The sequence below is a fragment of the Eptatretus burgeri genome, chromosome 2, assembly GCF_056783735.1.
Source record: "Eptatretus burgeri isolate ZD-2024b chromosome 2, Ebu_testis_v1, whole genome shotgun sequence".
Taxonomy (NCBI): Eukaryota; Metazoa; Chordata; class Myxini; order Myxiniformes; family Myxinidae; genus Eptatretus; species Eptatretus burgeri.
The window spans coordinates 13,142,308-13,168,338 of record NC_140962.1 but is presented as its reverse complement, the minus strand read 5'-3'; the positions used below and the strand labels follow the sequence as shown (position 1 = coordinate 13,168,338).

General features: G+C 39.0%; 1 protein-coding gene across 2 annotated transcripts in view; it reads left to right on the top strand.

Annotated features, from left to right (window-relative positions):
* The window catches only part of SPTBN5 (spectrin beta, non-erythrocytic 5), a 325,418-nt gene that overhangs the window by 271,786 nt on the left and 27,601 nt on the right, over positions 1-26,031 (top strand). For both annotated transcript variants that reach the window (XM_085863420.1, XM_085863413.1), the window contains 3 exons: positions 2,570-2,674; positions 22,049-22,612; positions 22,788-22,945. In XM_085863420.1, the coding sequence (XP_085719546.1) occupies positions 2,570-2,674; positions 22,049-22,612; positions 22,788-22,945 (827 nt within the window). The remainder of the gene's footprint in view (positions 1-2,569; positions 2,675-22,048; positions 22,613-22,787; positions 22,946-26,031) is intronic.

Sequence of the window (26,031 nt, the reverse complement as noted above, 5' to 3'; positions counted from 1 at the left end):
AATGGGAGTCCCATCTGTCAGCATTAGTCAGTGGACGTTATAAACTCCACGGTGCCCTTCACAAAGAACAGGCGAGCTATCATTGGCACCATGGCTAAATTCCAAATTCCTGTCCCAATCAACAGGGGGCGCAGTCGTGCTCCCAGCAATGATGCAAACCAGCAGCCATAGGCTGACACCAAATGATTATACATATATATATATATATATATATATATATATATATATATATGTATATGTATATATATGTATATGTATATGTATATATATGTATATGTATATATATATATGTATATATATATATATATATATATATATATATGTATATGTATATGTATATATATATATATGTATATGTATATGTATATATATATATATGTATATATGTATATGTATATATATATATATATATATATATATATATATATATATATATATATGTGTGTATATATTGTTTCAGGCTGGGGTCTGGCGGAAAACGAGCACTAGGTGGGGGAAACGACGTCTATTCCCACCAGACTCCCCGGAATTGTAGGCCGTCGCTCACGGATAATTCCGTGATGCAGCGGATCGCTTAACCGACCGTGGATGCCAATACCTCAACCGCGTGGCGTGGGGTCCTCCTGTCTAGAAACAAGTTACCTAATTAACCACGCGGTTTCGACAACCAGGGAACCACGCCCTCGGTACGCCTTGCCCGAACCGGATCACTCAACCAACTTCCGACTTCCTTTCTGGATCGGATGCTGTCGAGCGGCACTGCCCAGTACGTACTGGCCAGAAGGAACGGATTATCAGGAATAAAGACCCGGCTAAACTCAGATTCTAACCATGCTGGACCAATGGAGGAAAAGACAAAGACGAGCTGGCAACATTTCTACAATTATTTATTTACAATAAAGCGAGGAATAGCATGTGGCACAGGAAAAAGGTTTATTCGGTAGGTTATGCAGGGGAAGATGTGAGAGGTGTGGTGCGGCAATTTACAAGCAACTTACAAAAGCGGACACAGTGCAGACTTGATGCGAGAATAATAAAAGCAACAATCACAACAATAAAGATCTTACACAGGCTTATCTAACGGACAGGTGCCAACACTCTCAGACACACACTCAGACAAAATAAACCCAATGAAAAGAAAAGGGGGCCTTTTGCAGCCAGGAAGGGAGGGAGTTGAGGTCACAGTTTTTCGTACCTGAGAATTTACAGGGAGAGGGATGCTCCGTGGTGTGGTACCCGACAAAAGTTGTGTGGTTTTGGGCTCAGGAGACTAGACGAGGGTAGCAAGCGAGATGAAGGTACCGTGGATCAAATAAAAGGGGAAATAAAATAAAAGAGGAAAGATGATTTATTAATCCTAACTGTAGCCCATCGCAACACACTCCCTCGTTTTCCCACTAGACAAAAGGTAAGGACCTAACTACACGTATATTAATGAAATAACTGACTCGGGACAACTGTATGTTGTATGCATATGGTTCCGAGAACCGTAACAATATAATCCTTTAATTTACTTTTTTCCTCCTTTTACTTTTCTTCTTCGCATTGTTGTTTTTTTTTTCCTGCTCTACCAACGATATCTAACTACCATCCTGCGTTCATTCTCCTTCAGGGATGTCGTTTATTTCCTGGTTTTGAGGCTCATGGAAGAACGAAACAACAGGAAGCAATGAATCAATAAACACAAAATGTAGTTAAGTGAGAAGGGTAGGACAAGAACATACAGTTGCGTTGCAGCACAAAGAGAGGAGTTGTCAGAGAAAGGGGGAGGACAAGATCTCAGTGTGTGTGGAATGTCATAAATAGTAGTGTGAGATAGCATTATGTGCAGCTGAGCAGCAAATTTGAAAGCTTGGAGTAGAGCATGATACAACAGGCTCAAGGATATGGGTCTGTAAGCAAGAGAGGAAAGGGTGAAGGAGCTGAGATGAAAATTATATTGAGATTTTGAGAGGGTGTAACAAGGTAAAGGTTTCCATTAAATGCATGTGACATGGGTGGGCAGGGTTTGGGAAGAGAGGTGAGAGCACAGGAGAGGGAAGACAAGCATAGAGCTGGTCAATGACCTCAATGCTACAATCTGCCTGTGGTGAGAAAGCAAAGTAAATCCTGAGACTCAGCCTCCTATTAAAAGATAACAATGACCTGTAGGTTCTTCAACTGCATGACTGCTAGGAGAAAAGAGATGTGAAGTAGTATCACCCAATACAGAGTGGAGAGCTATACTCCATGACACTTCAGATGAAGGCCTCATATGACATTTTAATTTGAGTTTGACATGAAGGATTTTGCAATGTTGGAAAATCTGAGATAGCAGCCAATTTTAGTGATCAGCTTGGCGAAATGATCTGTCCAACACATGTGATAGCTGATGGTGAAGTCTCGGAGATCCAGAGAGTGTACTTCTCCCAGAGGTTGAGCATAGAAAAATTGGACGAATTTTCACATTTAAGTCACACTTTTACACTCGTATTCAATGTTTGTGATTCCATGTGAACATTCTTCTTATTTATCTTTCCTCGACTCTCTTCCTCTCTTTTATTTCTTTTCTAATCGGCTGTCTTTATAGGACTCCCTCCAGAGTGTCGAGGAATTGATCAGAAAACATGAAGATCTGGAACAAATGTTTGCTGCCCAAGAGGAGAAGTTTACGGTGCTTGCCAAGCTACTCCAGGTTTGCAGCACAAAGGACAAATAAATGGAGCAAACATGTTAATGGTTGAGACCATGACTGTGTAGAAGGTGGTTTCCATGGTATTCATTCAGTGAGGTATCAATAAAACTATGACGTGAGAAATGCATATTAAGCAAAGGTTAGATGTTATGATCAAAGGTAATTCTGAAATTATTTGCTTCCGTGGTGAGCACAACCTATTTCAGACATGCAACACACAAACCATCAATTGGCAAATTTCACCTTTTTTTACTTTAAAAATGGTTGAAAAGCTGGAATTTTAATTTACACGTACTTTCTCTTGCTGATACCATGGGATGATGAAATGATCAATTTCAATATATCTAACATCTTAATAGTTTACCCCACACAATAGCGGATCCAGAAGTGGGGTGCGGGGGGGGGGGTTCACCGGGTGCACGTGAACCCCCCCTCCCCTCCACCCTTACAATGATGTCACATGATCGCCGTGCGATACATCACTAGACAATCGGCAAACGCACGTCTTTTCCTTTCGCTCGGCAATTAATCCGAGCCACGATACTTTTCTCCGCTGGTTCTGTATTAATATCTGTGACTCAGCGTTTAGTTATGGCTCCGAAGAGAACTGCAACATTTTTGGGATCATGTCCTCCAGCAAAGCGCAGCACAATCCTCAACTATTTCACCAGGTAATTCAAAGTTTCAGTGGCTACATCGTCCATTATTATAATTAACTAGTACGTGCCCATATGTGCGTGGCCGTACGTGCAAAAAAAAAAGAAAAAAAAGAATAATTGTGACGTCATAGTACCGTGTCCTGTCATTGGTTTGGTAAATAAATGGCCATAACTTGGGAACCACTTGTCCGATTAATATCAAACCTTGAAAAGGCACATCCACAGGGCCCCAGCAATATACCTGGCAAGTTTCAATTATATCGGACCGGTGGTTGTGGAGAAACAGCGGTCACAGACAGACAGACACACAGAGATTGCTGGAATTATAGATAGATGATCTGATGACCCGCAATGGCGAGTTTAGGTTTCGTGCTCGGGGTCATTTCGCCGCATTTTTTGCTTGTCCATTCGATATTTTCATTGATTTGCATTGGAAACATTTTGTGTTTTTACATTGTTGTTGTAAATCACCGTCGCAAAGTTTCCAAAATCTTCAGCTTTTGTTTAGAATCAGGTAATGACAGGCCTGAGGCCTTTTCGCCAAGTATCTCAATATTCCTGAATTTTCCTGTGAAGAAAGTAAATTTATGGTCGGACACTGCTAGTTCTGGATAAGTTAACCGGTTTTTCCTCGACGATTACATTGATATTTCACAACATGAGAACATCTTCACCTGAAGTGAACCCCCTCCCCCCCCCCACCATAAAAATTTTCGGGATCCACCCCTGCCACACATGCGAGGTGAAAAGCGGGGTTAAGCAATTGGTTCATGTCTGCCCGTTTGTCTGTCTGTCCATCCGCGAACGACTCCCTCAGTTTTGGGGCGAGCCCCGTCAAACCCTCTGTGGAACGTTTTGGGGTCCCAGCCAATATCCTCAGGTGGGTGGGAAGTTTCATAAATACCTCAATACAATTACGATTTTGAGTTTCGATCCGTACGAGGCCGCTCCCAATCGAGATGTAACGTCAGAACAATGTTATCTTTGTTTACCTCACGAGTGTTTGTAACATTGTATTTTGTTATATTCATGGTATAGTATTGTTGTGGGCTGGGGGTCGTGGCAAGAATGACCACTAGGTGGGGAAAGCTTGCGTCGTCTCCCACCAAACTCCCCGGAATTGGAGGCCGTCGCTCGGATAACTCCGCGAGCTGGCGGGTCGTTTCACCGACCGTGCTCGCCAATATCTCAACCGCGTAGCGTAGGATCTATTTGTCTATAACCAATTTACTTAATTAACTACGCGATTTCAACTACCGGAGAAACCATGCCCTCGGCACGTCTTGCTCGAACCGGGTCAATCTACCGACTGCGGTAGAGTTCCAACTACCGACAACCAACTCTGGTTCAGGTGCAACCGAGCAGAAACTGCCAAAGCCGTGCCGGCTGGAATTAACGGATTATCGGGGATAAAACCCCGCCTAAACTCAGATCCAAACCATGCTGGACAAATTCAAGAAGGCGCAGAAACAGACTGGGAACATTTCTAACAAGTTTTATTTACAGTAAATGAAGACACAAAGCAAGACTTAACAAGAATATGCAAGAAGTATTTACAATGATCCAAAAACACTTATTCAGTTCTACTTAAGGATGGGTCCACACGCAAACACACACAAAAAATGAAAAGAAACCCAGAGTCTTTATTGGACCCTCGCAGCCATGGAGAGAGACAAGTTGCGGGCCAGAGTTCGGTGGTGTACCTGACCGTCAGAGAAAGGGCGTGCTCCGCGATGGGGCACCTGACAATAGTCGCTGGTTTGGTCCCCAGTCGCACGTTTGGGACTCAAGGTTCGTGGTGGAGCTCGGGTGGTGAATGGCCGGGGTCCACGGAGGGGGGTTGGGGTCGCTCTTCCCTTCCTCGTAAAGGGCCAGCAGAGACACGTTCGCCGCCTCGACGCCCACCGAGAACTCTTCAAAAGAACGTTTAAAAGACTCTCCAAGACCTCAAAAAGACCCTCCAAGACCTCAAAAAGACCCTCCAAGACCTCAAAAAGACCACCTGCCTCAGAGAGTGCTTGGGAATTTATGGACCTCCCTCAGCGGGGAGGGGCCTTGGTGAACACACCTCGCTGTCCGCCTCTGATTGGACAGGTCCTACAGCCCACATTTCCGGGGCGGGGCCTTGGCCCCTGCCAGGAAAACCCAGCCACTCCTCCACGTGGGCCCACACTTGATGAGTAACAGTATCAACGCTGCAACGGCCCCTGCCGGGAAACCCCAGCCAGTCTTCCACGCGGGTTCATACTTGACGAGTAACAGTATCAATGTTGCACAGGCCGTCGTGCAAGAGTTACAACGTTTGTGGAAGGAACGTTGGTGGAAGCGGCAAGGAACGGCTGCAAGATCCTGCCTTGGCAAGTCAGAGTGCTTGTAGACAGTGGGTCGGTAGTGGATCGTGATGGGGAATGGAATGGTTGTTGGTTGTTCGTTGGAGGGTTTGTTGGATGTAAAGATTTGATAACCTTACTAAAAATAAATCGCAACGCATACCTTTGATTCTCCCACGAGACAAAAGGAAAGGGATCTGACTACACACATACTTAACAACATAACTGACTTTTGGGACATCTGTATGTTGAATGCAAATGATTTCCAGATCCGTAACAGTATCAATTTGTAATTGGAATGATGCCGTTTGGAATGAAAATATGGAGAGATTGAGTTTAAAGAAGAATGAGGAAATTACGTGTTTCCACCAGTGAAATTCACAAATTTGGCATTTGCAGATTCACCAACGACTTCATTAAAATATTACCCACCTTCTGTTGGGGTCAGCTGCAGCAAGTATTTTTTTGTCCAACTCATTCACGAACCCACTATCCATGCCTAATGTTCGATTGAAGGAGGAGGAGGAATGTGGAATTTATTGGTTTATGGTTTAGCATTCACCATTTCCACTTTGTGTGTTTGCTTTTGGGCTCCCTCCAGTGTATACCAGGGGTACCTCGCCAGTTGAATTATATACTTGAACACTGTAAAACAGAAATCGCCTTCTTTGGATTTTCAAAACCATTCCGTTTAGCATTAATTGAACATGTTAAATAAGGGTGAGGACCATTTGGAAAACTACCACTATGTCTCTCCGAAAGGACCCTTTGGAACCCCCCCCCCCCATCCACTTTCTCAACAATCCTCTGGAAGAAGTCCTTTCTTTCAAGCTTCTGGGTCTCACTATCTGCCATGATCTTTCCTGGGAAAGCCACATTTCCAACCTGGCCTCCAAAGCCAGTCGCCCGCTGGGAATCCTCCATCGTGCAAAGTCCTTCCTCGGCCCACCCGAGCTCCTGACCACATAAAAAGCTTTCGTCCTCAGCCTGATGGAGTACTGTTCTCCCCTCTGGGCTGGTGGTCCTGCCTCCCACCTTTCTTGGTTTCACGCTGTGGAAACCAAGGCATTTCAGATCATTGCATCTCCCGCAATGAGGCTGAGTCTTTGGGCCTCTCACTCATTCACCGCAGGTTGGTCGGTGGTCTTTCTGTCTTCTACCATCTCCTCTCCAGCCTCGCCCTCCAGCTCTTTCTGCGATTTGTCCCCACCACATTTCCGCAGGGTGCTTAAGGTCCGCCAACAACCCCCTTCTGGTAAAACTACCAAAATCACGAATCACTGCTCACCTTCACTCTTTCATTCCTCTTTTTTCCCCGCCTTTGGAATAAACTCCCACACTCTGTTCAATCCCATTCTTCCCTCAGGTCAGGTATGGGAGCATGTGCCAGAACAGCGCGTCGCTGCGTCCACTTTCCGCAGGTACTCCAGGGGCCTCCGTCTGGCCATCCCCCAGGCAGATGCCAGGCCCATCCCCATCTACTTGAGGTGATGGTCAACCTGCTGCAACCACGAGGCACGTGGTCGGCCCACTGGCCTCCTCCACTCATGAGACTCCCTCGCTGAGAGAATCTGGTGAGCAGGATCAGCGTCAGGAAAATGAGCCACATGTCCATACAGCCGCAACTGAGGCTCACGGACTATGCAGGTAACAAATCTCATCCAAGTCTCTCTCAGCAACTGCTCGTTGGACACAAAATCTGACCAGCGATAGCCAAGGATTCTCCGAAGAGACCTGGTACCAAAGGAATTAAGTCTCCGTCTCAGATCCTTGGTCAGAGTCCAAGTCTCGCATCCATAGAGCAAGACTGGAAGTACCAAGGACCTGAAGACTCGGACTTTCGTCCTCCCGCACAGGTACCGGCAGCGCCACACCCCATGATCCAGTGAATCCATGACTCCCCAGGCCCGACCCAGACGTCTATTGACCTCTGACTCACAGCCAGCAGAGACATGAATATCACTGCCAAGGTAAGTGAATCTCTCCACGACCTCAACATCCTCACCACAAACAGACACAGACAGGACAGCAGCATCCAAGATGTCACCGAAAGCCTGGATCTTAGTTTTGACCCAAGAAACCCATAATTCCAGCAGCTCCGACTCCTCATTCAGCACCTCGAGGGCCCCCAAAAGGATGTCTAAAGTCTCCGCAAAGATGACTGCATCATCTGCAAAATCAAGGTCCGAGATCTTGACATTCCTAAACGATGCACCGCAGCTTGATCTCTCCGACATCCTCGCTAAAATCCAGTCCATACAAGTGCTGAAAAGTGTGGGGGCCAGTACACACCCCTGACGAACTCCAGTAACAACTGGAAATAAGTCAGAGGTGGTACCACCACACTTCACAGCACTCTCAGTACCAGAGTAGAGTTCAGACATCAGATCGATCAGTTTTGGTGGCACCCCACGAAGACCAAGAATCCTCCAGAGGACATCCCGATTCACTGAATCGAATGCTTTACAGAGATCAACATAGGCTGCAAGCAGCCCCTGCCGAAACTCTCGTCTGCGTTCGGTGAGGACACGAAGAGCAAGGATACGGTCAATCGTTGACCATTCACCAGGATTTAAGGTGCAGCTTTACAGTTGCTACAAGCCTGTGGTCAGTATTGAGGAACTGAGCACTCCGGTCAACCCTGCAGTTCTGGATCATCCTCCAACGACCGTCAATGAGGACATGGTCAATCTCCTTTGCCACACCGCCAGCATTGGAATACCAAGTCCAGCGATGAGCTTGTGGGCACTGAAACCATGAACCAGCCACCCTAAGTCCATGACTTCTTGCAAAGTCAAGGAACTTAGTGCTATTCTGGTTCATAGTTCCTGGCCCATGGGGACCAACACACACCTCATAACCGTCTCTATCAGTTCCAGTCGATGCATTGAAATCCCCCAAGACTAGAAGTGTATCTCATCTGGGGCACTGATCAACCACAGACTCGAGCGTGGCGTAGAATGCATCCTTCACGGTGAGATCACTCACCTCAGTCGGAGCATAAACAGAGACCAGGGAAATGACACCTAAGGAGTGATGAATCCTTCCCTCCAGGCCTTCAAAACAGCTGTTCCCCACCACCTCTTGTCATCCCCCATCCAAATCCTCGATCTTTTCTACCCCAGTTAATCCACCCCAAGTCCACCTCCATCAAATTCACTGCTTTCCTTCCTGAAAGTCCCTGTAATGTCCATCTTGAATACCCCATGTTCCCCGCCCCATCCCTCGCCCTTCCACAGATCTCCTTATGTCTCTGTTCCCAACTGTTTTGTCCTTCCCACTCCCACCCCTCTTGTGTAATGCCCCCCCCCTTGCTGTGTGTTGTGTGTTAGCTCTCATACGAGCCTCGACAAGGTATACAAAAAAAAGGGGGTGATGGGGAAGACTGCTTCAATAGTGATAAACTTCTTGATTTTTTTTAACAATCGTTCAAAATCATTATTTTATTTAAATTGAAGTACTGTATATACTTGTGTGGAGCATCATGTTCAATGAACTCTCTCGTTCTTATTTTATGTATTTATTCTCCTGTGCAAGCATTGTGATTTTGGGTATTTGTACATATCTTTTGATTTTGTGTATTTGTGCACACATTGTGATTTTGTGTATTTGTGCACACATTGTGATTTTGTGTATTTGTACACGCATTGTGTTGTGTATTTAGACAATTCTTGTGATTTTATTTATTTGTACACGCATTGTGATTTTGTGAATTTGTACACGCATTGTGATTTTGTGTATTTGTACACACATTGTGATTTTGTGTATTTGCACACACATTGTGATTTTGTGTATTTGTGCACGCATTGTGATTGTGTGTATTTGTGCATGCATTGTGATTTTGTGTATTTGCGCATGCATTGTGATTTTGTGTATTTGCACACACATTGTGATTTTGTATATTTGTACACGCATTGTGCTTTTGTGTATTTGTACAAGTATTGTGATATTATTTATTTGTACACGCATTGTGATGTTGTGTATTTGTACAAGTATTGTGATTTTATTTATTTTTATATGTATTGTGATTTTATTTATTTGTACAAGTATTGTTGTTTTGTGTATTTGTACATGCATTGTGATTTTGTGTATTTGTACAAGTATTGTGATTTTATTTATTTTTATATGTATTGTGATTTTATTTATTTGTACAAGTATTGTTGTTTTGTCTATTTGTACAGGCATTGCGATTTTTTGAATGTCTACACGCATTGTGATTTTGTGAATTTGTACACGCATTGTGATTTTGTGTATTTGTACACATATTGTGATTTTGTGTATTTGTACACACATTGTGATTTTGTGTATTTGTACACACATTGTGATTTTGTGTATTTGTACACATATTGTGATTTTGTGTATTTGTACACACATTGTGATTTTGTGTATTTGTACACACATTGTGATTTTGTGTATTTGTACACACATTGTGATTTTGTGTATTTGTACACGCATTGTGATTTTGTGTATTTGTACACATATTGTGATTTTGTGTATTTGTACACACATTGTGATTTTGTGTATTTGTACACACATTGTGATTTTGTATATTTGAACACACATTGTGATTTTGTATATTTGTACACGCATTGTGATTTTTTGTATTTGTACAAGTATTGTGCTATTATTTATTTGTACACGCTTTGTGATTTTGTGTATTTGTACAAGTATTGTGATTTTATTTATTTTTATATGTATTGTGATTTTATTTATTTGTACAAGTATTGTTGTTTTGTGTATTTGTACATGCATTGTGATTTTGTGTATTTGTACAAGTATTGTGATTTTATTTATTTTTATATGTATTGTGATTTTATTTATTTGTACAAGTATTGTTGTTTTGTCTATTTGTACAGGCATTGCGATTTTTTGAATTTCTACACGCATTGTGATTTTGTGAATTTGTACACGCATTGTGATTTTGTGTATTTGTACACATATTGTGATTTTGTGTATTTGTACACACATTGTGATTTTGTGTATTTGTACACACATTGTGATTTTGTGTATTTGTACACATATTGTGATTTTGTGTATTTGTACACACATTGTGATTTTGTGTATTTGTACACACATTGTGATTTTGTGTATTTGTACACACATTGTGATTTTGTGTATTTGTACACGCATTGTGATTTTGTGTATTTGTACACATATTGTGATTTTGTGTATTTGTACACACATTGTGATTTTGTGTATTTGTACACACATTGTGATTTTGTATATTTGAACACACATTGTGATTTTGTATATTTGTACACGCATTGTGATTTTTTGTATTTGTACAAGTATTGTGCTATTATTTATTTGTACACGCTTTGTGATTTTGTGTATTTGTACAAGTATTGTGATTTTATTTGTTTTTATATGTATTGTGATTTTATTTATTTGTACAAGTATTGTTTTTTTGTGTATTTGTACATGCATTGTGATTTTGTGTATTTGTACACGCATTGTGTTGTGTATTTGCACAATTATTGTGATTTTATTTATTTGTACACGCATTGTGATTTTGTGAATTTGTACACGCATTGTGATTTTGTGAATTTGTACACGCATTGTGATTTTGTGTATTTGTACACACATTGTCATTTTGTGTATTTGCATACACATTGTGATTTTGTGTATTTGTGCACGCACTGTGATTGTTTGTATTTGTGCATGCATTGTGATTTTGTGTATTTGCACACACATTGTGATTTTGTATATTTGTACACGCATTGTGATTTTCTGTATTTGTACAAGTATTGTGATATTATTTATTTGTGCACGCTTTGTGATTTTGTGTATTTGTACAAGTATTGTGATTTTATTTATTTTTATATGTATTGTGATTTTATTTATTTGTCCAAGTATTGTTTTTTTGTGTATTTGTACATGCATTGTGATTTTGTGTATTTACACAAGTATTGTCATTTTATTTATTTGTACATGCATTGTGTTGTGTATTTGCACAATTCTTGTGATTTTATTAATTTGTGCACGCATTGTGATTTTGTGAATTTGTACACGCATTGTGATTTTGTGTATTTGTACACACATTGTGATTTTGTGTATTTGCACACACATTGTGATTTTGTGTATTTGTGCACGCATTGTAATTTTGTGTATTTGCGCATGCATTGTGATTTTGTGTATTTGCACACACATTGTGATTTTGTATATTTGTACACGCATTGTGCTTTTGTGTATTTGTACAAGTATTGTGATATTATTTATTTCTACACGCATTGTGATGTTGTGTATTTGTACAAGTATTGTGATTTTATTTATTTTTATATGTATTGTGATTTTATTTATTTGTCCAAGTATTGTTGTTTTGTATATTTGTACATGCATTGTGATTTTGTGTATTTGTACAAGTATTGTGATTTTATTTATTTTTATATGTATTGTGATTTTATTTATTTGTACAAGTATTGTTGTTTTGTCTATTTGTACAGGCATTGTGATTTTTTGAATTTCTACACGCATTGTGATTTTGTGAATTTGTTCACGCATTGTGATTTTGTGTATTTGTACACATATTGTGATTTTGTGTATTTGTACACACATTGTGATTTTGTGTATTTGTACACACATTGTGATTTTGTGTATTTGTACACATATTGTGATTTTGTATATTTGAACACACATTGTGATTTTGTATATTTGTACACGCATTGTGATTTTTTGTATTTGTACAAGTATTGTGCTATTATTTATTTGTACACGCTTTGTGATTTTGTGTATTTGTACAAGTATTGTGATTTTATTTATTTTTATATGTATTGTGATTTTATTTATTTGTCCAAGTATTGATTTTTGTGTATTTGTACATGCATTGTGATTTTGTGTATTTACACAAGTATTGTCATTTTATTTATTTGTACATGTATTGTGATTTTATTTATTTGTGCAAGTATTGTGATTTTGGGTATTTGTACACACATTGTGATTTTGTGTATACGTATGTGCATGCTTTTTGATTTTGTGTATTTGTACACGTGTTGAGATTTTGTGTATTTGTACACATTATGATTTTGTGTAGTCATACACACATTATGATTTTGTGTAATCGTACACACATTATGATTTTGTGTAATCGTACACACATTGTGATTTTGTGTATTTGTACATGCAGTGATTTTATTTATTTGTTCACACATTATGATTTTGTGTATTTGTACAAGCATTGTGATTTTATTTATTTGTTCAATAATTATTATTTTATTTATTTGTACAAGTATTGTGATTTTGGGTATTTGTACAGACATTGTGATTTTGTGTATTTGTGCACACATTGTGATTTTGTGTATTTGTACACACATTGTGATTTTGTGTATTTGTACATGCATTGTGATTTTGTGTATTTGTACACAAATTGTGATTTTGTGTATTTGTACACACATTGTGATTTGGGGTATTTGTACACACATTGTGATTTGGGGTATTTGTACACACATTGTGATTTGGGGTATTTGTACACACATTGTGATTTTGGGTGGTTGTACACACATTGTGATTTTGTGTATTTGTACACACATTGTGATTTTGTGTATTTGTACACACATTATGATTTTGTGTATTTGTACACACATTGTGATTTTGTGTATTTGTACACACATTGTGATTTTGTGTATTTGTACACACATTGTGATTTTGTGTATTTGTACACACATTGTGATTTTGTGTATTTGTACACACATTGTGATTTTGTGTATTTGTACAAGTATTGTGATTTTATTTATTTGTACACGCATTGTGATTTTGTGGATTTGTACACTCATTGTGATTTTGTGTATTTGTTCAAGTATTGTGATATTATTTATTTGTACACGCATTGTGATTTTTTGGATTTTGTGTATTTGTACAAGTATTGTGATATTATTTATTTGTACACACATTGTGATTTTGTGGATTTGTATACTCATTGTGATTTTGTGTATTTGTGCACGCATTGTGATTTTGTGTATTTGTACAAGTATTGTGATATTATTTATTTGTACACACATTGTGATTTTGTGGATTTGTATACTCATTGTGATTTTGTGTATTTGTGCACGCATTGTGATTTTGTGTATTTGTACAAGTATTGTGATTTTATTTATTTGTACACGCATTGTGATTTTGTATATTTGTACACGCATTGTGATTTTTTGTATTTGTACAAGTATTGTGCTATTATTTATTTGTACACGCTTTGTGATTTTGTGTATTTGTACAAGTATTGTGATTTTATTTATTTTTATATGTATTGTCATTTTATTTATTTGTACATGTATTGTGATTTTATTTATTTGTGCAAGTATTGTGATTTTGGGTATTTGTACACACATTGTGATTTTGTGTATACGTATGTGCATGCTTTTTGATTTTGTGTATTTGTACACGTGTTGAGATTTTGTGTATTTGTACACATTATGATTTTGTGTAGTCATACACACATTATGATTTTGTGTAATCGTACACACATTATGATTTTGTGTAATCGTACACACATTGTGATTTTGTGTATTTGTACATGCAGTGATTTTATTTATTTGTTCACACATTATGATTTTGTGTATTTGTACAAGCATTGTGATTTTATTTATTTGTTCAATAATTATTATTTTATTTATTTGTACAAGTATTGTGATTTTGGGTATTTGTACAGACATTGTGATTTTGTGTATTTGTGCACACATTGTGATTTTGTGTATTTGTACACACATTGTGATTTTGTGTATTTGTACATGCATTGTGATTTTGTGTATTTGTACACACATTGTGATTTTGTGTATTTGTACACACATTGTGATTTGGGGTATTTGTACACACATTGTGATTTGGGGTATTTGTACACACATTGTGATTTGGGGTATTTGTACACACATTGTGATTTTGGGTGGTTGTACACACATTGTGATTTTGTGTATTTGTACACACATTGTGATTTTGTGTATTTGTACACACATTGTGATTTTGTGTATTTGTACACACATTGTGATTTTGTGTATTTGTACACACATTGTGATTTTGTGTATTTGTACACACATTGTGATTTTGTGTATTTGTACACACATTGTGATTTTGTGTATTTGTACACACATTGTGATTTTGTGTATTTGTACACACATTGTGATTTTGTGTATTTGTACACACATTGTGATTTTGTGTATTTGTACACACATTGTGATTTTGTGTATTTGTACACACATTGTGATTTTGTGTATTTGTACACACATTGTGATTTTGTGTATTTGTACAAGTATTGTGATTTTATTTATTTGTACACGCATTGTGATTTTGTGGATTTGTACACACATTGTGATTTTGTGTATTTGTACACACATTGTGATTTTGTGTATTTGTACACACATTGTGATTTTGTGTATTTGTACACACATTGTGATTTTGTGTATTTGTACACACATTGTGATTTTGTGTATTTGTACACACATTGTGATTTTGTGTATTTGTACAAGTATTGTGATTTTATTTATTTGTACACGCATTGTGATTTTGTGGATTTGTACACACATTGTGATTTTTATGTATTTGTACACACATTGTGATTTTGTGTATTTGTACACACATTGTGATTTTGTGTATTTGTACACACATTGTGATTTTGTGTATTTGTACACACATTGTGATTTTGTGTATTTGTACACACATTGTGATTTTGTGTATTTGTACAAGTATTGTGATATTATTTATTTGTACACGCATTGTGATTTTTTGGATTTTGTGTATTTGTACAAGTATTGTGATATTATTTATTTGTACACACATTGTGATTTTGTGGATTTGTATACTCATTGTGATTTTGTGTATTTGTGCACGCATTGTGATTTTGTGTATTTGTACAAGTATTGTGATATTATTTATTTGTACACACATTGTGATTTTGTGGATTTGTCTACTCATTGTGATTTTGTGTATTTGTGCACGCATTGTGATTTTGTGTATTTGTACAAGTATTGTGATTTTATTTATTTGTACACGCATTGTGATTTTTTGGATTTGTACACACATTGTGATTTTGTGTATTTGCACAAGTATTGTGATATTATTTATTTGTACACACATTGTGATTTTATGTATACTTATGTGCATGCATTGTGATTTTTTGTATTTGTACACGTATTGAGATTTTGTGGATTTGTACACACATTATGATTTTGTGTATTTGTACACACATTGTGATTTTGTGTATTTGTCCACGCAGTGATTTTATTTATTTGTACATGCATTGTGATTTTGGGTATTTTTACACACACTGTGATTTTGTGGATTTGTACACGCAGGGATTTTATTTATTTGTACACACATTGTGATTTTGTTTTTTGCACAAGTATTGTGATTTTATTTATTTGTACACACAATGTGATTTTGTGTATTTGTACAAGTATTGTGATTTTATTTATTTGTACACACAATGTGATTTTGTGTATTTGTACAAGTGTTGTGATTTTGTGTATTTGTACAAAGTATTGTGATATTATTTATTTGTACAAGTATTGTGATTTTTGGTATTTGTACACACATTGTGATTTTGAGTATACGTATGTGCACGCATTGTGATTTTGTGTATTTGTACATGCATAGTCATTTTGTGTATTTTTACAAGTATTGTGATTTTATTAATTTGTACATGCATTGTGATTTTGGGTATTTTTACACACACTGTGATTTTGTGGATTTGTACACGCAGGGATTTTATTTATTTGTACACACATTGTGATTTTGTGTATTTGTACACGTATTGAGATTTTGTGTATTTGTACACACATTGTGATTTTGTGTATTTGTACACACATTGTGATTTTGTGTATTTGTACACGCATTGTGATTTGGTGTATTTGTACAAGTATTGTGATTTTATTTATTTGTACACACATTGTGATTTTATGAATTTGTACAAGTACAGTGATTTTTGGTATTTGTACACACATTGTTATTTTGTGTATATGTATGTGCGTGCATTGTGATTTTGTGTATTTGTACACGTATTGTGATTTTGTGTGTTCGTACACGTATTGAGATTTTGTGTATTCGTACACGTATTGAGATTTTGTGTATATGTATGTGCATGCATTGTGATTTTGTGTATTCATACACACATTGTGATTTTGTGTATTCGTGCACACATTGTGATTTTGTGTATTCGTGCACACATTGTGATTTTGTGTATTCGTACATTTGTGTATTCGTACCTCCACTTTTAGGGGTTATAATGGTGTGTCTGTCTTCCATTGTTAATTGCCTTTTTCTCGCCATTATGATAGCAATACGTATACTACTTCCTGCAGTGAAATATTGTCCAAATAATGCTTTTGAGGGTGTAGCAACACAGTCTGTTCCAACACTGCTTTTATAGACAGAGGGTTTGTATTTGTGTATTTGTACACACATTGTAATTTTGTGTATTTGTACACACATTATGATTTTGTGTATTTGTACACGTATTGAGATTTTGTGTATTTGTACACACATTGTGATTTTGTGTATTTGTACACACATTGTGATTTTGTGTATTTGTCCACACAGTAATTTTATTTCTTTGTACATGCATTGTGATTTTTTGGATTTTGTGTATTTGTACAAGTATTGTGATATTATTTATTTGTACACACATTGTGATTTTGTGGATTTGTATACTCATTGTGATTTTGTGTATTTGTGCACGCATTGTGATTTTGTGTATTTGTACAAGTATTGTGATATTATTTATTTGTACACACATTGTGATTTTGTGGATTTGTATACTCATTGTGATTTTGTGTATTTGTGCACGCATTGTGATTTTGTGTATTTGTACAAGTATTGTGATTTTATTTATTTGTACACGCATTGTGATTTTTTGGTTTTGTACACACATTGTGATTTTGTGTATTTGCACAAGTATTGTGATATTATTTATTTGTACACACATTGTGATTTTATGTATACTTATGTGCATGCATTGTGATTTTTTGTATTTGTACACGTATTGAGATTTTGTGGATTTGTACACACATTATGATTTTGTGTATTTGTACACACATTGTGATTTTGTGTATTTGTCCACGCAGTGATTTTATTTATTTGTACATGCATTGTGATTTTGGGTATTTTTACACACACTGTGATTTTGTGGATTTGTACACGCAGGGATTTTATTTATTTGTACACACATTGTGATTTTGTGTATTTGTACACACATTGTGATTTTGTGTATTTGTCCACACAGTAATTTTATTTCTTTGTACATGCATTGTGATTTTGTGTATTTGTACACACATTGTGATTTTGTGTATTTGTACAAGTATTGAGATTTTGTGTATTTGTACACTCATTGTGATTTTGTGTATTTGTACACACATTGTGATTTTGTGTATTTGTCCACACAGTGATTTTATTTCTTTGTACATGCATTGTGATTTTGGGTATTTTTACACACATTGTTATTTTGTGTATTTGTACACGCATTGTGATTTTGTGTATTTGTACATGCATTGTGATTTGTGTATTTGTACACGCATTGTTGTTTTGTGGACTGTATTTGTTCACACATTGTGATTGTGTGTATTTTTACATGCATTATGATTTTGTTTATTTGTACACACATTGTGATTTTGTGTATTTGTACACGCATTGTGCTTTTGTGTATTTGTACATGCATTGTCCTTTTGCGTATTAGTACATGCATTGTGATTTTGCGTATTTGTACACGTATTGTAATTTTGCGTATTTGTACACATGTGATTTTGTTTATTTGGACACACATTGTGATTTTGTTTACAAGAGAAACTTGTCCCTCCCCATGGGTTGAATAAAGGTCACAATTTGGCCGTAAGGGTGTTGGGGGAAATATCGCATGTCACACGTGAAGCCATATCCAGTATAAATCATTTATGAGGTCCAAGATATGTTGTATAATATTCCTGGTGTTGGCTTAATGGTTAGGCTGGTGGGCTTGGGATGCTTGTGTATTTATTTGTACATGCATTGCTTGGGATTCGTGGATCCTGAGTTCAAATCACACTTGGCTGTCGATTTAATACCAGGTGGGGTTAACTCTGCTTGTCATCCTTCCGAGGTCCACAAAATTGGTGCCAGTTTTCTGATATCCTTTGTCAGAGTGGCGATCCGTCCAGGATTGTGCCCAATAGCCAAGGAGACTGCTTTGGCAGCTCCAATGCTCTGCACAGAGTATGTTCCCAATGGTTGGATGGATATCTTATCAACAATCTATATACAGTACCGATAGAATGTCAACACCCCCTTTCAAAATTTGCGAATATTTCAGCAAATATGCGAATCACAGGGCTGCAAATGGAGAAGCGAGTTAGAGAAACAGCGAATGTGAGAATCGCAGGACTGCAAATGTGAAAGCCGGTTTGAGGGGCTGAAAATGCAGAAGCTGGTTAGAGGGGCTACAAATGCAGAAGCGGGTTAGAAGGGCTGCAAATGCAGAAGCAGGTCAGAAAACCCGTTAACACACCCGCAAAAAACCACGAATACGCGAAGCACAGGGCAGCAAATGTAGAGGCAGGTCAGAAAATCCATTGATACACCCACAAAAACACGAATACGCGAAGCATAGGGTCAGAGAAACTGTGAATACGTGAAGCTCAGGGCTGCAAATGTAGAAATGGGTCAAATAAACTGGGAATATACGAAGCACAGGGCTACAAATGTAGAAGCGAGTCAGAAAAACCACGAATACATGAAGCACAGGGCTACAAATGTAAAAGCGAGTCAGAAAAACCACAAATACATAAAGCACCGGGCCGCGAACGTAGAAGCGGGTCAGAAAAACCATGAATGCACGAAGCACAGGGGCGCGAATGTAGAAGCGGGTCAGAAAAACCATGAATGCACGAAGCACAGGGACGCGAACGTAGAAGCGGGTCAGAAAAACCATGAATACGCGAAGCACAGGGACGCGAATGTAGAAGCGGGTCAGAAAAACCATGAATGCACGAAGCACAGGGGCGTGAATGTAGAAGCGGGTCAGAAAAACCATGAATGCACGAAGCACAGGGACGCGAACGTAGAAGCGGGTCAGAAAAACCATGAATACGCGAAGCACAGGGCCATAAATGTAGAAGTACGTCAGAAAATACACGAAACACTGGGCCACGAATGTAGAAGCAGGTCAGAAAAAACCATGAATGCACGAAGCACAGGGACGTGAATGTAGAAGCGGGTCAGAAAAACCACGAATACACCCACAAAAAACTGTGAATACACGGAGCACAGGGGGGAAAATGTAGAAGCAGGTCAGAGAAACTGCGAATATGCAAAGCACAGGACTACAAATGTCGAAGCGGGTTAGAAAACCCATGAATACACAAAGCAAAGGGCCGCAAATGTAGAAGCGGGTCAGAAAAACCGTGAATACAGCTGCGAAAAACCGCAATAGGCAAAGCACAGGGCTGCAAATGTGAAGGCGGGTCACATTTTACAATCGAGAATACACAGGATCCACAAATAGTGGAACCGCAAAGGTTGGGATCCGACAGTACTTGTACACGCATTGTGATTTTGTGTACATGTGTATTGTGTAAGTATTATGAACTAGAAAATACCACCTGTCGCTTCACTGATGGAGATACTAAAGGGGAGCTGGGAACATAAGAGGAGGGAGAGAGTGAGAGGGGTTGGGGTGAAAGAGAGTGAGAAGGTGGAGTGGGAAACAGCGAGGATTGGTGGGGGAGCGAGGAGGGAGGGAGACTTTGGAGGGAGGAGAGTAAGGAGGTGGAGGGGGAAAGAGAGAGAAGGGAGGGGGAGCAAGGATGGATGGGGGAGTGAGCAGGGAGGAAAAGTGAAGAGGGAGAGAGAGTAAGGAGGGATGGGAGAGCGAGGAGGGAGAGAGAGTGAGGAGAGGTGGAGGAAGCGAAAGCAGCGAGAGGAACTGAAAGCTGATGTGCGGTGGAGCGTTAATTACGATTCACACTGCCTTATCAAAATGCTTCTGCATAGAATAACAGTGAAGATGGAAATAATAAAATGTCTAAAATCCAATTTGTACCAGTCATACTATGAATACCATCTGGGCATGTCCAGAGACAAGCACTGCTCAAAGAAAAACACTGCCTGGACATGTACAGAGACAAACACCGCCCGGACAGGAACGCTGCCCGGACGCTTCCGGAGAGGAACGCCGCCCGGACGCGTCCGGAGAGGAACGCCACCCGGACGCGTCCAGAAACGAACGCCATCTGGAGACGAACGCCGCCCGAATGCCTACTCATCTGTGCATGCGTCACGCGATACATCGGTTCGAGGTTCGCGCAAACGTTATAACTTTATTTTAAAAAGTCCGTTTTTCACCAGATTTTCTTAACTTCCCTTCAGACCACCTCACGAAACCTCCAAAAATATAGACACAGATCTGGCAGATGCTATAGATACGCAGCTAGTCCCTCTGGGGGACAGGGTGTTTGGTCAAGCAGTGAATGCTTTAAATCATGAAGCTCAAATATGCTGGTTAATTTTGGCACATTCTTAAATCTTTTGTTCACTCAATATAATTCTCCAAACAACAAAACAAGATAAGTTTAATGCTTTGGAAATTTCACATTTTCTTGTGTATATATGGAGAAGGAGGGAACACAGCCTTGCTTGGTTAAAATAAATAGATATATCGGCTTAGTTATAAAACTCGTTATTTCTTTAAATTATCAGATTTCACACCAGATTGCGACACCTATTTCGTCCGGACGATATCAGATCCTCAAAGCCAAAATCATATTTCGATGAGATACTTTAATTAGTTCGTGAGAGTCGATCGTGGAAAATTGCATCATAAAATGCATGAAATTGCACTGATCTCCCAATTTGAAAACTATAGCACTTACAAGAGCGATGTATACAGCGATTTATAGCTATGATGAACAGGCATTCAGTAATATGAGTGAGGAAAGTGGAAAAAAAAAACTTTATCATATAGAAATTGTTGTGGCCTGTTCCAAGTCAATGCATGGTTGAGCAGGCCAAAAAACATGGCGGTTTCAGACCCCAGCAAAGTAACCCAGGATACGCCTTGAGACACCATCGAGCGAGGTGGCCGAGGATGGCATATGATAAAGGATACAATTAAATAAGGCTGTTAATTATCTTCAAAAGGGGTGTTTTAATTAACCCAAACACAATTTTCAGACATGCACTTCCTTGGAGTTTTTTTATTATGTATGCAAAGTTTCAGGCTGATAGGTTTCATGGTTTTGGAGTTGTGGAGGAGAGACACTGATGCACACACACATTGACACACACACAAGCACACACACACATTGACACACATGCACACGCGCACATTTATTAGTATAGGTTTGTGTACATGTGCATTGTGTATGCATTGTGCTTTTGTCGATATATGCAGTATACTCTCCTTTGATATTAAATTGATACAAACTGACTGTAACTCACAGGTTCGGGAAGATGAGGCACATCAGCAGAAGTCTGTTTGTCGCAATTTGTCGGATGAGCGTAGAGGAACAAATCGTGGTTCGCAGCGCTCCAGAAACCGTGGTTTATTGAGACGTCGGACTTCATCAGGAAAGCGGCTGGGAGGTCAGCGGTTAAAACGTCGTTTCTCTTCGCGTGTAACAGAAAGACCTTCAACACCGTTATCATCATCATCTGATGAAGAGATAAGTAGAAGAGACTACAAAAAGGAGAGCTTCTCATCGAATTCCCGCCCAGTCAGAACCTTGTCTCAAAAACCTATGCTGTCACTACGTGGGCCGTCAGAGACAGACAGTGAAGCTGACTTGCCTCGAATTCCTGCTTTGCGCATTGGGTCCCACAATGATTTTTCAGCAAGTGGGGTAAACACCATGAATCGGCCCTCACTGGTGTTACCTGGGTCCAGTGCACGCCCTGCCCCAGCACTCCACCTTTCTTCGAGTTCACCCTTGCCACGAGACTCATCTGATGAGGAACTAGGTACACCAGAAGACACATTGGACAAAGACATCTCTTCTGGTTTGGAGGTAAAATCTTAGTTTAAGGATGTCAGAATATGTTTTCTGTTTGGTGGTTAAAGGAAGGGTTTTTTGTGAATATGTGCGAGTGTTCAAAAGCTAATTTTTGTGAGATTTTGAGGTCTAAAATTGGCCATGCATTTGGTATAACTGTATTCTTATACCATGAATGCTCTACTTTTAGATGCAGGAGAGCACATTTGTGGATGATTTGTCAGAGCAGAGATGGCAGGTTCAGAAGAACACCTTGGACAACTCGTTATCATCCTCCTTGCCGAGGTTACACCAACCACAGCCTATGCTTCGAGATTTACCACCAAAAAAGGTCACATCACCACAGTTGTAAGTGATCCCCTGTGCATCTTTGTTTGTTTAGCATTCCTATAAATAATGGCCTTGTACAAACATTATTTGAAAGAGAAATATGTCGAGCAATAATTAATTAAGTAAGAAAGGACCAGAGAGCTCAATCTTCCAACCCTGACCTTGACATTTTACCTGTTTGGCCCTACTCTTCAGTTCATTGGGTTTTTTTTTCTGCAAGGTGTTTAAAAAAAATAAAAAACAGTGCAGTGGATAGTTAACACCTTTTGTGAAAAAAATACTTCACACCTTTTTACTCACACTGGATAAAGGACTGGAGAAGTTAAGTCGGGAGAATGAGGTGACCATAAACCATGAGAAATGATGCAATCTTCAAAATCTGTACTGGCTATATGCATGCTTGCATGTGCTGCGTGTGCTGTTGCACCGTCTTGCTGGAGAACCATCCATCTCGTTTCTCCTCTTCAGTTTGTATGTTGGAAAACTGCTGGAGACTATCATTAATGTCCCTCTTGGATGGTATCCTCAAAAAATATTGGTCCAATAACACGACTTCTGGAAAGGGCACCACCATACACCAATTTTTACCCTCACCAGAGGAGAGGGTATTGCATTTGGGTCCCTTTTTTGGTTTGTTTGTCTGTCTTGTCTGCACATAATGTTCTAATGTAGGCCACAAACATCACCAGTTGGTGGCCAGCCATATTACAATGTTATCCTTTTTTAACCAAGTACCTCTTCAAAGTATGTACAATTAGTATGTGAGTACTGTACATACGATTTAGAATGTGAGCACGTCTATAAAAGTACATTCTATTCGAAATCAACTTTGTCTATCCAATTTGTCTTTTGTAATGTCATTGTCTTTCATGTCATACAGCCCCAACATTGAGATGATACATCTGTAATATCCCAGGAGATTATTATCAGGCGACTAACACATGTACAGGAGTGAAACAAGCACACACTGTTGTAAATTCCAGGCATATTTCAAATGCATTGATGTAATTCCCTAGTTTATATCCCAGAGTTTGGTATTAGCACTGAACCTACCCGATAGTACATTAGCAATCCAATCCTCAATTTCCACATGGTTGTCTGGATTCATATTGGAAAGCTGCAGATGTCACTACCATCTGCATGAATAGTGGTAAAGCTGATGCTCTCAATTACAGATTGTTCAACCTCCTCTCCATCATAAGCAAAGTGATGGAATCTATCCTGCTGAAGATCTTGCCTTTATTTCTCTTCTCCAACTTTCTCTGTTCATTTTTCTGCCCTGGCTCTTCCTCTCTTGACATATTTATTTTTTCCAACTCAGTAATAGATCATTACTCTCAATCTCAAACAAGAGATATGAGCCATGTCTCTAGACATCTCTCATGCCTTCAATACTGCCTAACAATCAGCTTTACTCTCCAAAATACCAGAAAATGGTATTTAGGTCCACTTCTCAAATGATAATTCTGTCTTGTGCTCTACTTCTTGAGGCTGACCTGTCACAAGGCAGTGTACTTGAACCAATCATATTATTTGTCTACATCAATAACCTTTCTTCTACCCTGGAAAATACTCTCAACTATTTTACTGATATCTTCACCCTGTACAGGACAGTCACCCATGCATTCAATAGGCAGGCTGCAGCAGCATCTCTATCTCCAGAAAATGAGACAAAGAAGTCACTGGTCAAATATCTGGAACATGTCTTTCAACGCCATAAGTTCCCATGCTCTTTGTCCATAATGATACACTGGTGAATCCCCATATGTACTTCTGTGAAGAATTACTGGGAGAAGTTCAGTCTCTGAAGATTCTCGACTTCACAGTCAGCCAGAGGACATCTTGGGCAGACCATATTTCAAAGGTGGCCTCAAAGGCTGGTGAACATATTGGTGTTCTCCACAGAGCCAAGTCTATTTAAAGCCATACACAGTTCATTATAATTAATATACAAGGCCTTTGTCCAAAGTGCGATGGAATACAGCTCCCCACTCAAGGATAGTCCAGCTATTTCCCATGCTACTCCCTTTGTGGCACTTTACTCGGAAGGTCTCCAAGTTATTGGCATCTTTCAACAAGAGGCTGAGTCGATGGGTCTACTCCTCGCTCACCGCATGTAGGTTAATGGTCCTTCACTTCTCCCACTGCCACTCTCCTCGTCTTGCTTCACCCACCCTCTCGGACATCTACCCACTCCCAGCTCCTCCATGTTGTATGCATTATTCTATAAACTTGTACCATGTTATACTCTCCAACTACAAACTTTGATGAATGATCTTTACTGTTCCTTCATCTCACTTTCCTCTTATCTGTGGAACCAACTCCCCATGTCTGCTTTCTCATGCATTACCCTCCACTCCTTCAAGACTGCTACCCATTACCTCTCTTGGTTTATTCTTTAGCGATTGTAGAATTAATCTACTCCCTTAAACATCCCTACCTCTCCCCACCCCCCCCCCCACTACTCCATCCCCTTTTCTCCTTTCCATTCCCCTTTCTTATGAGCTGTCCACATACTACATTTTTTTGACAATTGCAATCCACCATTACACTACGCAATTCTGGGCCAAAGATGCCTCCAATAATTACGTCATAATGCTTTGTGAGGCAATACACCCTCTCCACAACACTTCATAATGCGAGACCAATCACCCACCTCCTGTGCATAACACATAATACGTATGGTCCCATATTGTGATGCATTTGTGAATTTTTGTTCCATCCATTTCCCTCCCCTGTCTATCAATCTGTTCTGCTCACCTCACTACTGCTGTTCTTTAAAGTTCTTCCATCAGCCTTGAATTCCCCCAATAAAACGTGGTCTATGAATTAATTTTATCATCAACTTTGATCAAAATCCAATTCTTCGTATTCAAGTCGCGGCTAAAATGGCTGTTTTGTTCTCTTTGCTTTGGGGGAACACCCCAAAATGATCACGGGAAGAAACATTTTGGCCACGTTTTGCAAAAACCCCACAAAGTGATTTGGAGAAGTTTATGAATGGAGAATACTTCATCTCATAATGAGTTTTCCAGAAAATATAGTTCGAGATACCATCAAACGTTTGTGTAATGCCAGTTTCTGCTAAGGAAACTTAAGTTGAA